Raw genomic sequence first — 14663 nt, 5'->3', positions numbered from 1 at the left:
CTTCTCTAAAAAAAGTCATTTCCATCAATCTATCTGTTAAGCCCCCTTTTCCTCAGGAATGGGCTAATGTATAAAGTCAAAATTTATGTCGAATTCTAATGTCTATAGTCACTTGGTGGTGGAATAAATGTAAGCTTTGACGTTATAGCAACCAAAAGATACACAACCATTTATGTCATATATTTTGACACTCTCAAACACATTGATTAAAGCCTACAGGGTGCTTCTTATTGACCTAGAATAATAAAATTTTCAAAGAAGCAAGCCTTCACAGTACAATCAAAAGAAAAGATCTGAAAGTTATTAATTTGTAATTGTGTCCAATGAAAAAAAAAATTGTAATTTGTTACCCAACTTCAAGCTTGAGATTAAAATAGCCCCCAAAAGTCTTGGAATCCCTAGAACTGATATTTTGCTGGTATCACTGTTGGTGGCAGGCAAAAATCATTGATGTTCTCGATATGCAGAATGGATGAACTGTCTGTGTATTTAATTAAGTTTGTACAGAACCCTCAGCCCGAGAGTCCTACTAGCACAGAGCCAATTGTTTTTATGGTTCTGATATTTCCTGTTCTGCCAGCTGAAATTCTCTGTCTGTACTTTGTCTAACGACCTTTTGTTTTAGGGTAAGAAACAAGATGTCCTAAAAATGACCGTTTAAGAGACAAGCAATGTGTTGCTTTGTTGTAGGAAATTCTGAAGATACCTATCTAATCAATGCATTTAACTGTGGGTTATTCATAATTTTGAAACATATTGTTCCAAAATAATTTAACACTTGTAAATGTGTAACTCTTTTTCATTCAGTACTTAATAAAAGACAAAAATAGGTTTTGCTCAATTTTACGTCTGATAAGGTGGTGGAATCTGTATTATTAATAGCATGTTTGTAATGCTTTTGCTTTTGTTGTCATTCTGTCACCACAGTACTCATTTTATAGTAACACACAATTGTTAGAATACTGTGCAAGCTTATATGCTGTATAAATGCCATGATTTATACTGTCCATAATTGGTTAGTCTAGATCTAAAATATTAGCATCGTAATTGTGTTCAACAGACGTAAGCTGCTCCCAGTTGCATAAGTAAGTATCTTGATGATGAAATAGGAAGTGTTAAGGTTTATTATGAACTGTACATTATTTTTTATTTATTCATGTATTTATTTATTTATTGAAATGAAAGTTCAAGATTCAGGTGGCAGAAGTAATGTTTTCTCTCTCATTAAGTCATTGTTTTGGAGCTGTACGTTCAAAACTTATGTTCATCATCTTCAGCAATCAGGACACAGCAGTGGCACTGTTGTAGTGATTATCTGGAATGGAGGAAGTAAATCAGTCACAGTGTATGTAGATGCAGAAGAAGGGGGAAGTTAGCCATAGATAGATAGGTTGATGTAGTTCACAGTATTGGTATTCATCAAATGGTGCACCTTTAATGAAACTTACTTTACTTACTCCCTTGACACCTTTTGCAAAAGTTGAATATGTTCTATTGCAATTTACTGTGATATTACTATTTTAGTTAATTTTTCTGTTAATGGGCTAAAAAATTATTTAGAAAATTTCGCTCATATGAGCTCAGTTCAAAAAATTCTGGAATATTCGTAATTTTGTGCCAATAGGGTGTTGGAGTGAAATGCAGTTGGCAACCCTGCACATGACTGCGTTTAATGTCTAACTGCCAGAAGTTTTATTGTCATATGTCATGTCAGTTGTCATTCAGTGCTGTTTTGAGTTGAACATTGTGTCGCACAGTGTGCGAATTTTGTGATGGCAGGGTTAGAGGAGTAACGTCTGCATTAAATTTTGCATTAAACTCGAGAAAACCATTACAGAGACACACCAAATGATGCAGAAAGCCTATGCTGATAAGCATTTAAGCTGTAGTCAGTGTTACAAATGGTTCAAACAGATTAAAAGTGGCCAGACAGAAGTAAAAGATGACCCTTATTCCGTATGCCCTCCGATGTCTACTGACGACATTCATGTTAGAAATGTCAGCAAAACTGTGCAAGCCAAATGAAGACTGACTGCTAGAGAGACTGCAGAAGAATGTAACATTTCAGTTGGATCATGTCAAGAAATCCGGACACAGCATTTGAGAATGCACTGCCATGAAGTTTGTACCAGGGCTCATGGGTCAAGACCAGAATCTGTTAAGAGGTTTTGGATTGTGTAAATGAGAATGAGATGTTCCTTAAGAGAATCATAACTGGTGATGAGACATGTATCTACAGTTATGATGTTGAGATCAAGGTTCAATTTTCACAGTGGGTTGGGAAAAGTTCTCCAAGACCAAACAAAGCCCGTCAGTTCAGGTCAAATGTCGAAGCCATGCTGATAGTTTTCTTTGACTTTGAAGGATTACTTCATCATCAATTTGTGCCACAGGGAAAACTGATAATCAATGGTACCTTTGGGACATGTTACACTGCCTGCAAGAAGATTTGAGAAGGAAATGGCCAGAAATGTGGTGACAGAAGTCATGGTTCTTGCATCAAGATAATGCACCCACACATTCATTCCTTTTGGTATGTGACTGTAGCACAAAAAACAAAATCACTGTGCTGCATCATCCTCCATACTCTTCAGATCTGGCCCCTATGGACTTTTTTTATTTCTGAGTTGAAAGGACAAAGATTTGCAGCAATAGAAGAGATAAAAGAAAATTCACAGGTGGTGCTTCATGCGATCCAGCAAGAGGCATACCAAGACCACTTGTGAAAGTTAAAATGTCATTGGGAGTAGGGTATCAATTTTGAGGTAGAGTATTTTGAAGGAGACCATGCACAGTAAGTAAAATGTAAGTGTAGAAAAAAATTTGTGGACAAAGTTTCAGAATTTTTTGAACAGATCTCGTATGGCTCATTTTCTGTGTCTGTGTATTTTTGGTAAGGTTTGAAAATGAAGGACTTGTAGACAAGTTTTTGCCTGTAAGTCAATAAATTAAGTTTAGCTAGAACACATGTAAACAGAAACGAATCCTAAATTGGAGAAAAACCTCTAAAACGATTTTGAATTCCTCATGTGGCCTGAAGGAAATAAACTATTAAAATAGCTGTCTTCGAAACTTCTAATCTTTTCTGTTTTTTCTGCTGTTGGTCACATTCATGTGATAAAAATCCTCATTCCCTCACAAAGTTTGTACCATTTGTTATTTATCAACTGAGTGATCTTGTGTGTGTGCTACAGTGTCGATAAATTTGAAAAATGACATTATGAGCACTTAATAAAATATTATTTAAAATAATAGCTTGGTGGAAATATTCTTTTTTTCAGTTTTTTAAGTAAATAATTTGTATTTGCATTGTATGATTGATAATGTTTCAAATGTTGTTTATGATGTATTTACTTCAAGTTGTTGAAATCATATTACCATAGCCTAAATGAAAGCTGTAGTGTATGTTCACAGACATTAACTTCTGACTGTGTACAAATAAATGCTATCGATCGCACATACCAAACTTAATTTAATTAGCAATTGTACAAAGTGCAAAACACAATGTGCAGAATTGATTGTGATTCACAGTAGACGCTACAGTTTTATCTTATGTGTTAATGCTTTCGTAACTTCACCAAAAATAGGTGCAAAGTTGCAAAGAGGATTCTTTACAAACAGTGTTTGGACATAATCTTTTAATGTTGCAAATAGCACAAACTTAAAGGAAAAAATTAATTTTGCACATAAATGTGTAAAGATAACATCCACACATGTAGTAGTAAGTACAATGAATGGAGAAGTGACACAACTTGAACTGATGGTGTATAGGACACATCCTGTGGCACCAAGAAATTGTTATTTTATTAACTGGCAAAAGAATGATCAATAAAGTTGTGCAGAGATGAAGAGGCTTGCACAGGATAGACTGGTGTGAAGAGATTTATCAACTTGGTCTTTGGACTGAAGACTATAGTGAGAGAGTAGAAGTAGTAGTAGTACGTGTTGTTGTTGCTGTTGTCGTTGTTGACCACATTTTTATTGATGGCATTAAACATTCACTGAGTAATTACAGTAATGCAACAGACAATACAGAATGAAGCTTATGACAGGTTAAAAATGTGTGCTGTGCGTGGAATTTGACTTTTTGTAGGGAGTACTCTGAGAGATTTCCCCTCAGATGTCTGGCTGTATTTCTTTTTTGCTTTCCAATCATATGTCTGGCTGTATTTCTTTTCTGCTTTCCAAACTTCCTTAAATAAAGAGTGAAGACAAGTACAAAATGATCAGGACATGGAATCCTTACCTGCCATGATTTTCTTTTCCTGTGACTGTTTTGGAAGAGGAAAGGCGCAGAAGCAGAGAATGCAGTTTGTAAGTATATATAGGCATTCTCTGTGAAAGATTTTTCTTTTCATGAGTAAATGTTGTTATACTTGCTGCTGCTTCCGTGGTTAGTAGTCCAAAGACTGGTTTGATGTATTTCCTCACACTATACTATCCTGTACAATCATCTTCATCTCTACATAACTACTGCACACTACTTCTAATTAAATTTTGCTTATTGTAGTCAAGTCTATTCATGCTCTACAACGTTTGCCCCCTTTGCCTCCCCCATACTTCTCTCCACATATCCACAAACACTTCCCTCCATTGCCAGACTGGCTGTTCCTTGGTTCTCCAAGACGTGTCCTATCAACTGATCCCTTCAGTTAGTGAAGTTGTGCTATAAATTTCTTTTCTGCCAATTTGATTCAATACCTCTTTATCAGTTATCTGACCGTCCCACCTCATCTCTGACATCCTTCTGTAGCACCACATTTGAAAGGTTTATATTCTCTACCTGTAAGTACTGGTTATCAACCGAATTTCACTCCTGTACAAGGCTACACTCCACACAAATACCTTTAGAAAACACTTATCATTCAAATTATCTTAGATGTAGAAATGTTTCTTCCTGAGAAAATCATATGTTGCTGTTGTCATTTTACATTTTATTTGCTCTATACTTTCGTCATTGTCAGTTACTTTGCTGCCCAAATGGCAGAGTTACTGAATTACTTTTACTGTCTCCATTCCTAATCTAACTCACTCAGGATTGCCTGATTTAATTCGATTATACTCTATTATTCTTGTTTCAGTTTCCTTGCTGTTCATCTCATAACTTCCTTTTGAGACACTACCCATTCCATTCAAGTGATTTTCAAGTCCTTATGCTGTCTCTGACAGAATTACAGTGTCATCAGTGAACCTCAATGTTTTTATTCATTCTCCCTGAAATTTAATTGATTTTCCAAATTGTTTTTGGTTCCTTTGCTGCTTGCTCAATGTACAGATTGAACAACTTGAGAGATAGGTTGCAATTCTGTCCCATTGCCTCTTCAACTACTGCTTCTCTTTCATGTTTTTCAACTAGTATAACTGCAGTCTGGTTTTTGTCCAAGTTGTTGATAGCATTTTGCTCTTTGCTATCTTCAGAATTCCAAAAAAAGGTATTTGAGCTGACACTGTCAGAAAATTTCTGTAGATCTACAAATTCTATAAATGTAGTATTCACCAAGTGGTGGCAGAACATATACATAAGAGGGTTGTAATTAGGTAAGCTATTTGAGCCAGTGGCTCCTTCTTCTTGCAGAGTGGTTGTAGGGGAAGGAAGAGGGTGAAGGAAAAGGACTGGAGAGGTCTAGGAAAAGGGGTAGATTTCAGCAAAGTCACCCAGAACTGCGGATCAGGGGAGACTTGGAGACTTACTACACGGGATGAGAAGGAAAGACTGATTGTTGGGGACAGCATCGGACAAGATTTAAAAACCTGAGAGCTTAAAGGTGGAAGACAGGGTAATAATCAAGACAGAGATTACTGCTTGGACATCATGCATGAGTTACTAAGAGTGAAAAGCTAAGTGCATTGTATGTAATAGAGATTGGGTGGGGGGCATGAAAAACAGACGGGTAAGACAATGAAAGATGTAGAAAACTAAAACAGAGTGAAGAAAAGAATAGTAACAGTGAAGAAATGCTGATACAGAAGAAATTAATCTAAATTAAAGCCAGGTCGGTGATGAGAACCAGGGACATGTTGTAGTGCCAGTTCCCATCTGCTGAGTTCTGAGAAACAGGTGTCTGGGTGGGGGATGAATCCACATGGCATGTGTGGTGAAACAGGCACCAAGGCCACGATTGTCATGTTTAAGAAGGAACCACTGGCTCCAGTAGCTTACCTAATTACAACCCTCTTTTATGTGTGTTCTGCCTCCACTTGATGAGTAGTTTTTTTATGTACATAGTTAAATTATTTGGTCAAAAATTGATTATTTTTGTTGTTATAAATGTAGTGTTGTCTTTCATCAGCGAATTTTCTAAGGCAGGTCATAGGGTCAGTATTACCTCATATTTTTCTACATTTCTCGGGAACCCGTATTGATCTTCTTGGAGGGCAGCGTGTAAGAGTCTTTTCACTCTTCTGTAAGTAATTCGTGTCAGTATTTTGTAGCCATGTCATATAAAACTGATGTTTTTCAATATTATTTAAACCTGTCAGCACTTGCTTCCTGTGGAATTTGGATTATTACACTGTTCCTGAAATATTTATGTGAGGTTGTTGCAAATGAACGAGCAGTCAAAACTGATTGAACCTTTGAAACATTTTATCGGAAGATCTTAGATTTTGCTGAAACTTTTTTTTATGACTTGTTGACAACATTACACAATAAACGTGGAGATTACTGCCTCCACTCCTTCCAACCATACTGGTCTCAGGTGAATGTAATTCCTCCATTTCGTGGTAAACCTCTGAAAACAGAGATGCAGAAATGCACATGCAGTACAGTGCCGTGCCATTTGGTTTCACATAAATTTCTATTGTTAATTAATAATAAATGCATGAACTCATAAAAAGAGTTCAGTTAGTGTAAATTAAGCTGTTACTTTAAACTGTGTTGAGAGAACTAGTTCATAATTTCCATATTAAAGTGTAGATTTTATCTAAGTATTATGATCTATGAAAGAATTAATAGTGATACTTTATTTCGTACTGCTAATGAAGTTAAATTTCACTTTCAGTTGATACGTGGTGTAAGTCCTACAGTGAAATATCACTCTACTGTTCACAATGCTGAAGTTGTTGGTGCTTCAAATATGTTCCAAGATCCTCATGGTAGTGTAACAATTACTGATGGCCGTGAAGATGCTATCCAGCTTCAGCCTATAGGTGAGAATGGTAAAGTATCCTTTATCAGTTCTTTTAAAATGACTAAGCACAAGAATATCTACTGTTGTCAGTGAAAATTAATTGTGACAGTCAAACTATGTCACAGAAGTGTGCAAAAATATAGGGTAATCCAAACGCATACAGCAATTACAAATGGCTGTAACTAATCAATGCTTCGCCATACATCAGTAAAAATTATATAGAATGTAACAGAAAGCTCAAAAATTTGATTGTTGTGGATGCTCGGTGATGCAGTGATGTGCAAGTTTTAATTTCTGTGCCGCATATGAAAATAAGGACCCTGTATAGAAAGCATATAAAATTTAACAAGTGTTGTTCTGTCATCTCAGTGCAGGGGAAACTAATTCAGTCATACAATCAAATGCCTCCAGATGTCAACATTATTTGCAGATGGCTTAAACTCTGTGGAGAAACAGCATATTTGTGTAAAGCAAAATGTACTAGATGGTCACATGTATCTGCACAAATCATGGAATGACTTTGCTTTTTGTTTGAACTTAGTCCTGGGAAACTGATGTACTGAGTCATTAGGGAGCCCCCAAATGCCACAAACAGTGATTTGTCAGGTTCTCAAAATGAAGCTGAAAATTAAACAATATGTAATCAAAATTTCACAGGAACTGAAACATCAAGACTACACCAAATGAAGAGCAATGCTGAAAGTGTGGAGAAAGAAACATTTGTTGGACATCTCTTTTTTAGGGATGAGGCAAGCTTAACTGGCACAACATCTAAATATGGAGTAGAAGAGAGTGGTGATGTGTACTCACACACCTGTAACTTACCGAAGGTTAATGTGTTTCTTGCTAAATCAGTACAAAAATTGTAGTGTCTATTCTTCTTCATTGAGTTAAGTCTATCATCAAGCATTTATGTGGACATACTTGAGCATTGATTGATTTACATCTTCATGCAATTCCATGATGTCTACTATGCTGATGGATGACCCACACATTGGGACATGAAGGTTCACACATTTTTAAATCATCTTCCAAATTGTTGGATCAGCCATGCCAGACATTATGACACAGTATTCTGTTCCTGGTCACATAGATCTCAGTACATGACACCCATGACTTTCTTTTTATAGGATTGTGTGAAAGATCTTGTATGTGTGCTTCCTTTGTTAGTTAGTTACATGTCCCATAGATAATTTGAACAGTTCTTTCCTTAAAATAATGTGGAACATGTCAGTTTATGGGATATGTGTACATGATTACTATTAAAATTAATGAACACAGTATCATTTTATTCCTATTCAAGCAACTACACTTAAAAACAAATTTTTTTTCCAAAAACTGTTCCAGAAATAAAAATGCTCGTTACATATTAGTGACTCCCTGTATCAGAACAAATGTTGTGAAATAGATTATTGCAGCAGATATTATCCATGCGACCAAGGAGACTCAGATAAAACACCTATAAAGTATGTAAAACCATTTGAACTTTATTTTACATTCACTGTAATTGCTATTGGTGTATCATAATGCATTAAATAGCTGTAGCCATTTGTAATCACAGTGTTTATCTTGAATTGCCCAGTGATTGTATCTGCCTACCAAAGAAATTATGAGACAGAATTGTTGGCCAATACTCACCTTGAAATTATCTCAAGCACCATGGGCCTTACTGACGTGGGGGGACTTACGGGCCTCAGTGATACAGATAGTCGTACCACGGGTGTGGCTTTCCATGGTTACAGATGTAACATTTGTACAGTTTAAATTGAAGTATTAACATAATAATAATAATAAAATAATAATAATAATAATAATAATAATAATGATAATAATCCCCGTGAAGGCCCGGGACAAGAATAGGCCTCCGGTATGTTCTGCCAGTCGTAAAAGGCGACGAAAAGAACAAACCACTAATAGGGCTAACCCCCCTTTTAGTGTGATTAGTTAGTTCAGGACACAACTAAAGAAGCCTCGGACAAGCCCCGTCATGGTCGGGGACGACGCTTTAACCTTATGCCCGCCCACAATGGTAACGACACTGCTAGCCATCTGGAAAATGATTTAAATCAAATAGAGGTGTTTCACAGGATATGCTTCCTGCAACCACTCTAGAAGGAAAACAAAGACAGAGGATGAGATGGTCAGATGAAGTTAATCGACACCTCATGTTCTGTTATTACCAAGCAACAAACCTAGGAACCAACACAACTGGATACCGATCACAAGTATACACAACATTTATTACCAGATACCCAGAATTAAAATTTTGAACAGAACAACGACTAGCTGATCAGATCTGTGTAATAATCAAAAATAACAGTATACCCCAGTCAGAATTAGAAAATATCAAACAACAAGTACAACAAATATTGGAACAAAATAATGTGCAATCAGAAAAAGAAAAAAAATACAGTAATGGGCTCAAACATCCCAGAGCAAACAAACAAAGAACAACACACATCAATTAAACAATCAGAGGAAAACGAAATCTTAAGACTGCCACCAGAACAAGTACAAATAGAACACGAAGTGACACACATGTTAGATATAGAAGAAGAATTTCAGCTGACATATATAGAATACAAAGAGACAAATACAGACATTAGACCATTCTTGCATAGACCGCCAAATAACCCACAAGTCGAAACAACAATAAAAACTATCAACACAATCATACACAACAAAATAAATGAAAACACAACTATGGAAGCGTTACAACTACTGGTTTATATAGGAGCACTCACTACACTAAATATACACACTAGGCAGAGATCAGAACCAACCAACACACAGAAGAAATCCACCAAACCAGCATGGCAACACAGGCTACAGATCAGAATAGAAAAGCTGAGAAAAGACATCGGACAGCTAACACAATTTATAAGACATCAAATGTCAGAAAAAAAAATGAAAAAGGTTAGGTAAAATCTTACAACAAGAAGCGATAGAGCAATTAGATGAAAAGAAGCAGAAATTACAAGCATTGGCCAAATGACTTAGAAGATACAAAAAAAACTGAAAATAGATGGAAACAAAACCAAACATTCAACACAAACCAAAAGAAATTTTACCAGGCAGTAGATAACACACACATCAAAATAGACAATCCACCAAACATAACAGACATGGAATACTTCTGGAGCAACATATGATCAAACCCGGTACAACATAACAGGCATGCACGGTGGATAGAAGCAGAAACAGACACATACAAGATGATACCACAAATGCCATCCCCCCCCCCCCATGAACCATGAACCTTGCCGTTGGTGGGGAGGCTTGCGTGCCTCACCGATACAGATGGCCGTACCGTAGGTGCAACCACAATGGAGGGGTATCTGTTGAGAGGCCAGACAAACGTGTGGTTCCTGAAGAGGGGCAGCAGCCTTTTCAGTAGTTGCAGGGGCAACAGTCTGGATGATTGACTGATCTGGCCTTGCAACATTAACCAAAACAGCCTTGCTGTGCTAGTACTGCGAACGGCTGAAAGCAAGGGGAAACTACAGCTGTAATTTTTCCCGAGGACATGCAGCTTTACTGTATGATTAAATGATGATGGCGTCCTGTTGGGTAAAATATTCCGGAGGTAAAATAGTCCCCCATTCGAATCTCCGGGCGGGGACTACTCAGGAGGATGTCGTTATCAGGAGAAAGAAAACTGGCGTTCTACGGATCGTAGCGTGGAATGTCAGATCCCTTAATCAAGCAGGTAGGTTAGAAAATTTAAAAAGGGAAATGGATAGGTTAAAGTTAGATATAGTGGGAATTAGTGAAGTTCGGTGGCAGGAGGAACAAGACTTCTGGTCAGGTGACTACAGGGTTATAAACACAAAATCAAATAGGGGTAATGCAGGAGTAGGTTTAATAATGAATAGGAAAATAGGAATGCGGGTAAGCTACTACAAACAGCATAGTGAACGCATTATTGTGGCCAAGATAGATACGAAGCCCACACCTACTACAGTAGTACAAGTTTATATGCCAACTAGCTCTGCAGATGATGAAGAAATTGAAGAAAAGTACGATGAAATAAAAGAAATTGTTCAGATAGTGAAGGGTGACGAAAATTTAATAGTAATGGGTGACTGGAATTCGAGTGTAGGAAAAGGGAGAGAAGGAAACATAGTAGGTGAATATGAATTGGGGCTAAGAAATGAAAGAGGAAGCCGCCTGGTAGAATTTTGCACGGAGCACAACTTAATCATAGCTAACACTTGGTTTCAGAATCATGAAAGAAGGTTGTATACGTGGAAGAACCCTGGAGATACTAAAAGGTATCAAATAGATTATATAATGGTAAGACAGAGATTTACGAATCAGGTTTTAAATTGTAGGACATTTCCAGGGGCAGATGTGGACTCTGACCACAATCTATTGTTTATGACCTGTAGGTTAAAACTGAAGAAACTGCAAAAAGGTGGGAATTTAAGCACATGGGATCTGGATAAGCTGAAAGAACCAGAGGTTGTACAGAGTTTCAAGGAGAGTATAAGGGAACAATTGACAGGAATGGGGGAAAGAAACACAGTAGAAGAAGAATGGGTAGCTCTGAGGGATGAAGTAGTGAAGGCAGCAGAGGATAAAGTAGGTAAAAAGACTAGGGCTGCTAGAAATCCTTGGGTAACAGAAGAAATATTGAATTTAATTGATGAAAGGAGAAAATATAAAAATGCAGTAAATGAAGCAGGCAAAATGAATACAAACGTATCAAAAATGAGATCGACAGAAAGTGCAAAATGGCTAAGCAGGGATGGCTAGAGGACATATGTAAGGATGTAGAAGCTTATCTCACTAGGGGTAAGATAGATCATGCCTACAGGAAAATTAAAGAGACCTTTGGAGAGAAGAGAACCACGTGTATGAATATCGTGAGCTCAGATGGCAACCCAGTTCTAAGCAAAGAAGGGAAGGCAGAAAGGTGGAAGGAGTATATAGAAGGTTTATACAAGGGTGATGTACATGAGGACAATATTATGGAAATGGAAGAGGATGTAGATGAAGACGAAATGGGATATACGATACTGCGTGAAGAGTTTGACAGAGCACTGAAAGATCTGAGTTGAAACAAGGCTCCCGGAGTAGACAACATTCCATTAGAACTACTGACGGCCTTGGGAGAGCCAGTCATGAAAAAACTCTACCAGCTGGTGAGCAAGATGTATGAGACAGGCAAAATACCCTCAGACTTAAAGAAGAGTATAATAATTCCAATCCCATAGAAATCAGGTGTTGGCAGATGTGAAAATTACCGAACTATCAGTTTAATAAGTCACAGGTGCAAAATACTAACGCGAATTCTTTACAGACGAATGGAAAAACTGGTAGATGCGGACCTAGGGGAGGATCAGTTTGGATTCTGTAGAAATGTGGGAACACATGAGGCAATACTGACCTTACGACTTATCTTAGAAGAAAGATTAAGAAAAGGCAAACCTACGTTTCTAGCATTTGTAGACTTAGAGAAAGCTTTTGATAATGTTGACTGGAATACTCTCTTTCAAATTCTAAAAGTGGCAGGGGTAAAATACAGGGAGCGAAAGGCTATTTACAATTTGTACAGAAACCAGATGGCAGTCATAAGAGTCGAGGGACATGAAAGGGAAGCAGTGGTTGGGAAGGGAGTGAGACAGGGTTATAGCCTCTCCTCGATGTTATTCAGTCTGTATATTGAGCAAGCAGTAAAGGAAACAAAAGAAAAATTTGGAGTAGGTATTAACATTCATGGAGAAGAAGTAAAAACTTTGAGGTTCGCCGATGACATTGTAATTCTGTCAGAGACGGCAAAGGACTTGGAAGAGCAGTTGAACGGAATGGAGAGTGTCTTGAAAGGAGGATATAAGATGAACATCAACAAAAGCAAAATGAGGATAATGGAATGTAGTCAAATTAAATCGGGTGATGCTGAGGGAATTAGATTAGGAAATGAGACACTTAAAGTAGTAAAAGAGTTTTGCTATTTAGGAAGTAAAATAACTGATGATGGTCGAAGTAGAGAGGATATAAAATGTAGACTGGCAATGGGAAGGAAAGCGTTTCTGAAGAAGAGAAATTTGTTAATATCGAATATAGATTTATGTATCAGGAAGTCGTTTCTGAAAGTATTTGTATGGAGTGTAGCCGTGTATGGAAGTGAAATATGGGCGATAACTAGTTTGGACAAGAAGAGAATAGAAGCTTTCGAAATGTGGTGCTACAGAAGAATGCTGAAGATAAGGTGGATAGATCACGTAACTAATGAGGAGGTATTGAATAGGATTGGGGAGAAGAGAAGTTTTTGGCACAACTTGACTAGAAGAAGGGATCGGTTGGTAGGACATGTTTTGAGGCATCAACTGATCACAAATTTAGCATTGGGGGGCAGTGTGGAGGGTAAAAAAAAAATCGTAGAGGGAGACCAAGAGATGAATACACTAAGCAGATTCAGAAGGATGTAGGTTGCAGTAGGTACTGGGAGATGAAGAAGCTTGCACAGGATAGAGTAGCATGGGGAGCTGCATCAAACCAGTCTCAGGACTGAAGACAACAACAACAACAACAACCACAAATGCCTGAAGTGATAATTTTGCAACATGAAGTCACCAAAGCAATTAATTCTACTCACAATTGGAAAGCCCCTGGAAAAGATAAAATAGCAAATTTCTGGCTAAAGAAGTTCACCTCAACACATTCACATCTAACTAAATTATTTAAGAGTTACATTGCAGACCCATACACATTCCCTGATACACTTACACATGGGATAACTTATCTGTAACCTAAAGATCAAGCAGACACAGCAAACCCAGCAAAATATCACCCCATAACATGTCTACCAACAATATACAAAATATTAATTTCAGTCATTACACAGAAATTAATGACACATACAACACAGAACAAAATTATAAATGAAGAACAAAAAGTCTGTTGCAAAGGAGCACGAGGATGTAAAGAGCAACTGATAATAGATGCAGAGGTGACATATCAAGCTAAAACTGAACAAAGTTCGCTACACTATGCATACATTGATTACAAAAAAGCTTTTGATAGTGTACCCCACTCATTGTTACTACAAATATTGGAAATATACAAAGTAGATCCTAAATTGATACAGTTCCTAAACATAGTAATGAAAAATTGGAAAACCACACTCAATATCCAACAAATTCAAATAATGTCACATCACAGCCAATACAGATTAAGCGTGGAATATACCAAGGAGACTCATTAAGTCCTTTCTGGCTCTGCTTTGCTCTGAACCCACTATCCAACATGCTAAGTAATACAAATTATGGATACAATATTACTGGAACATACCAACACAAAATCACACATTTGCTATACATGGATGATCTAAAACTACTGGCAGCAACAAATCACCAACTCAACCAATTACTAAAGATAACGGAAGTATTCAACAATAATATAAATATGGCTTTTGGAACAGACAAATGTAAGAAAAATAGCATAGTCAAGGGAAAACACACTAAACAAGAAGATTACGTATTGGATAACCACAGCGACTGCATAGAAGCGATGGAAAAAAAACAGATG

At 37.1% G+C, this 14663-nt stretch overlaps 1 protein-coding gene across 11 annotated transcripts in view; it reads left to right on the top strand.

Moving 5' to 3' along the window:
• Positions 1–14663, top strand: part of LOC126272844 (piezo-type mechanosensitive ion channel component) — a 651486-nt gene that overhangs the window by 228969 nt on the left and 407854 nt on the right. For 6 of the 11 annotated variants that reach the window (XM_049976051.1, XM_049976055.1, XM_049976058.1 and 3 more), the window contains one exon: positions 7002–7158. In XM_049976051.1, coding sequence (XP_049832008.1) covers positions 7002–7158 — 157 coding nt within the window. The remainder of the gene's footprint in view (positions 1–7001; positions 7159–14663) is intronic. The other 5 variants (XM_049976053.1, XM_049976056.1, XM_049976052.1 and 2 more) reach the window with 1 other exon arrangement.

The sequence above is a fragment of the Schistocerca gregaria genome, chromosome 5 (assembly GCF_023897955.1).
Source record: "Schistocerca gregaria isolate iqSchGreg1 chromosome 5, iqSchGreg1.2, whole genome shotgun sequence".
NCBI classification, from domain to species: Eukaryota; Metazoa; Arthropoda; class Insecta; order Orthoptera; family Acrididae; genus Schistocerca; species Schistocerca gregaria.
The sequence above is the reverse complement of the archived record's forward strand: the minus strand, read 5'-3'. Positions and strand labels throughout refer to the sequence as shown.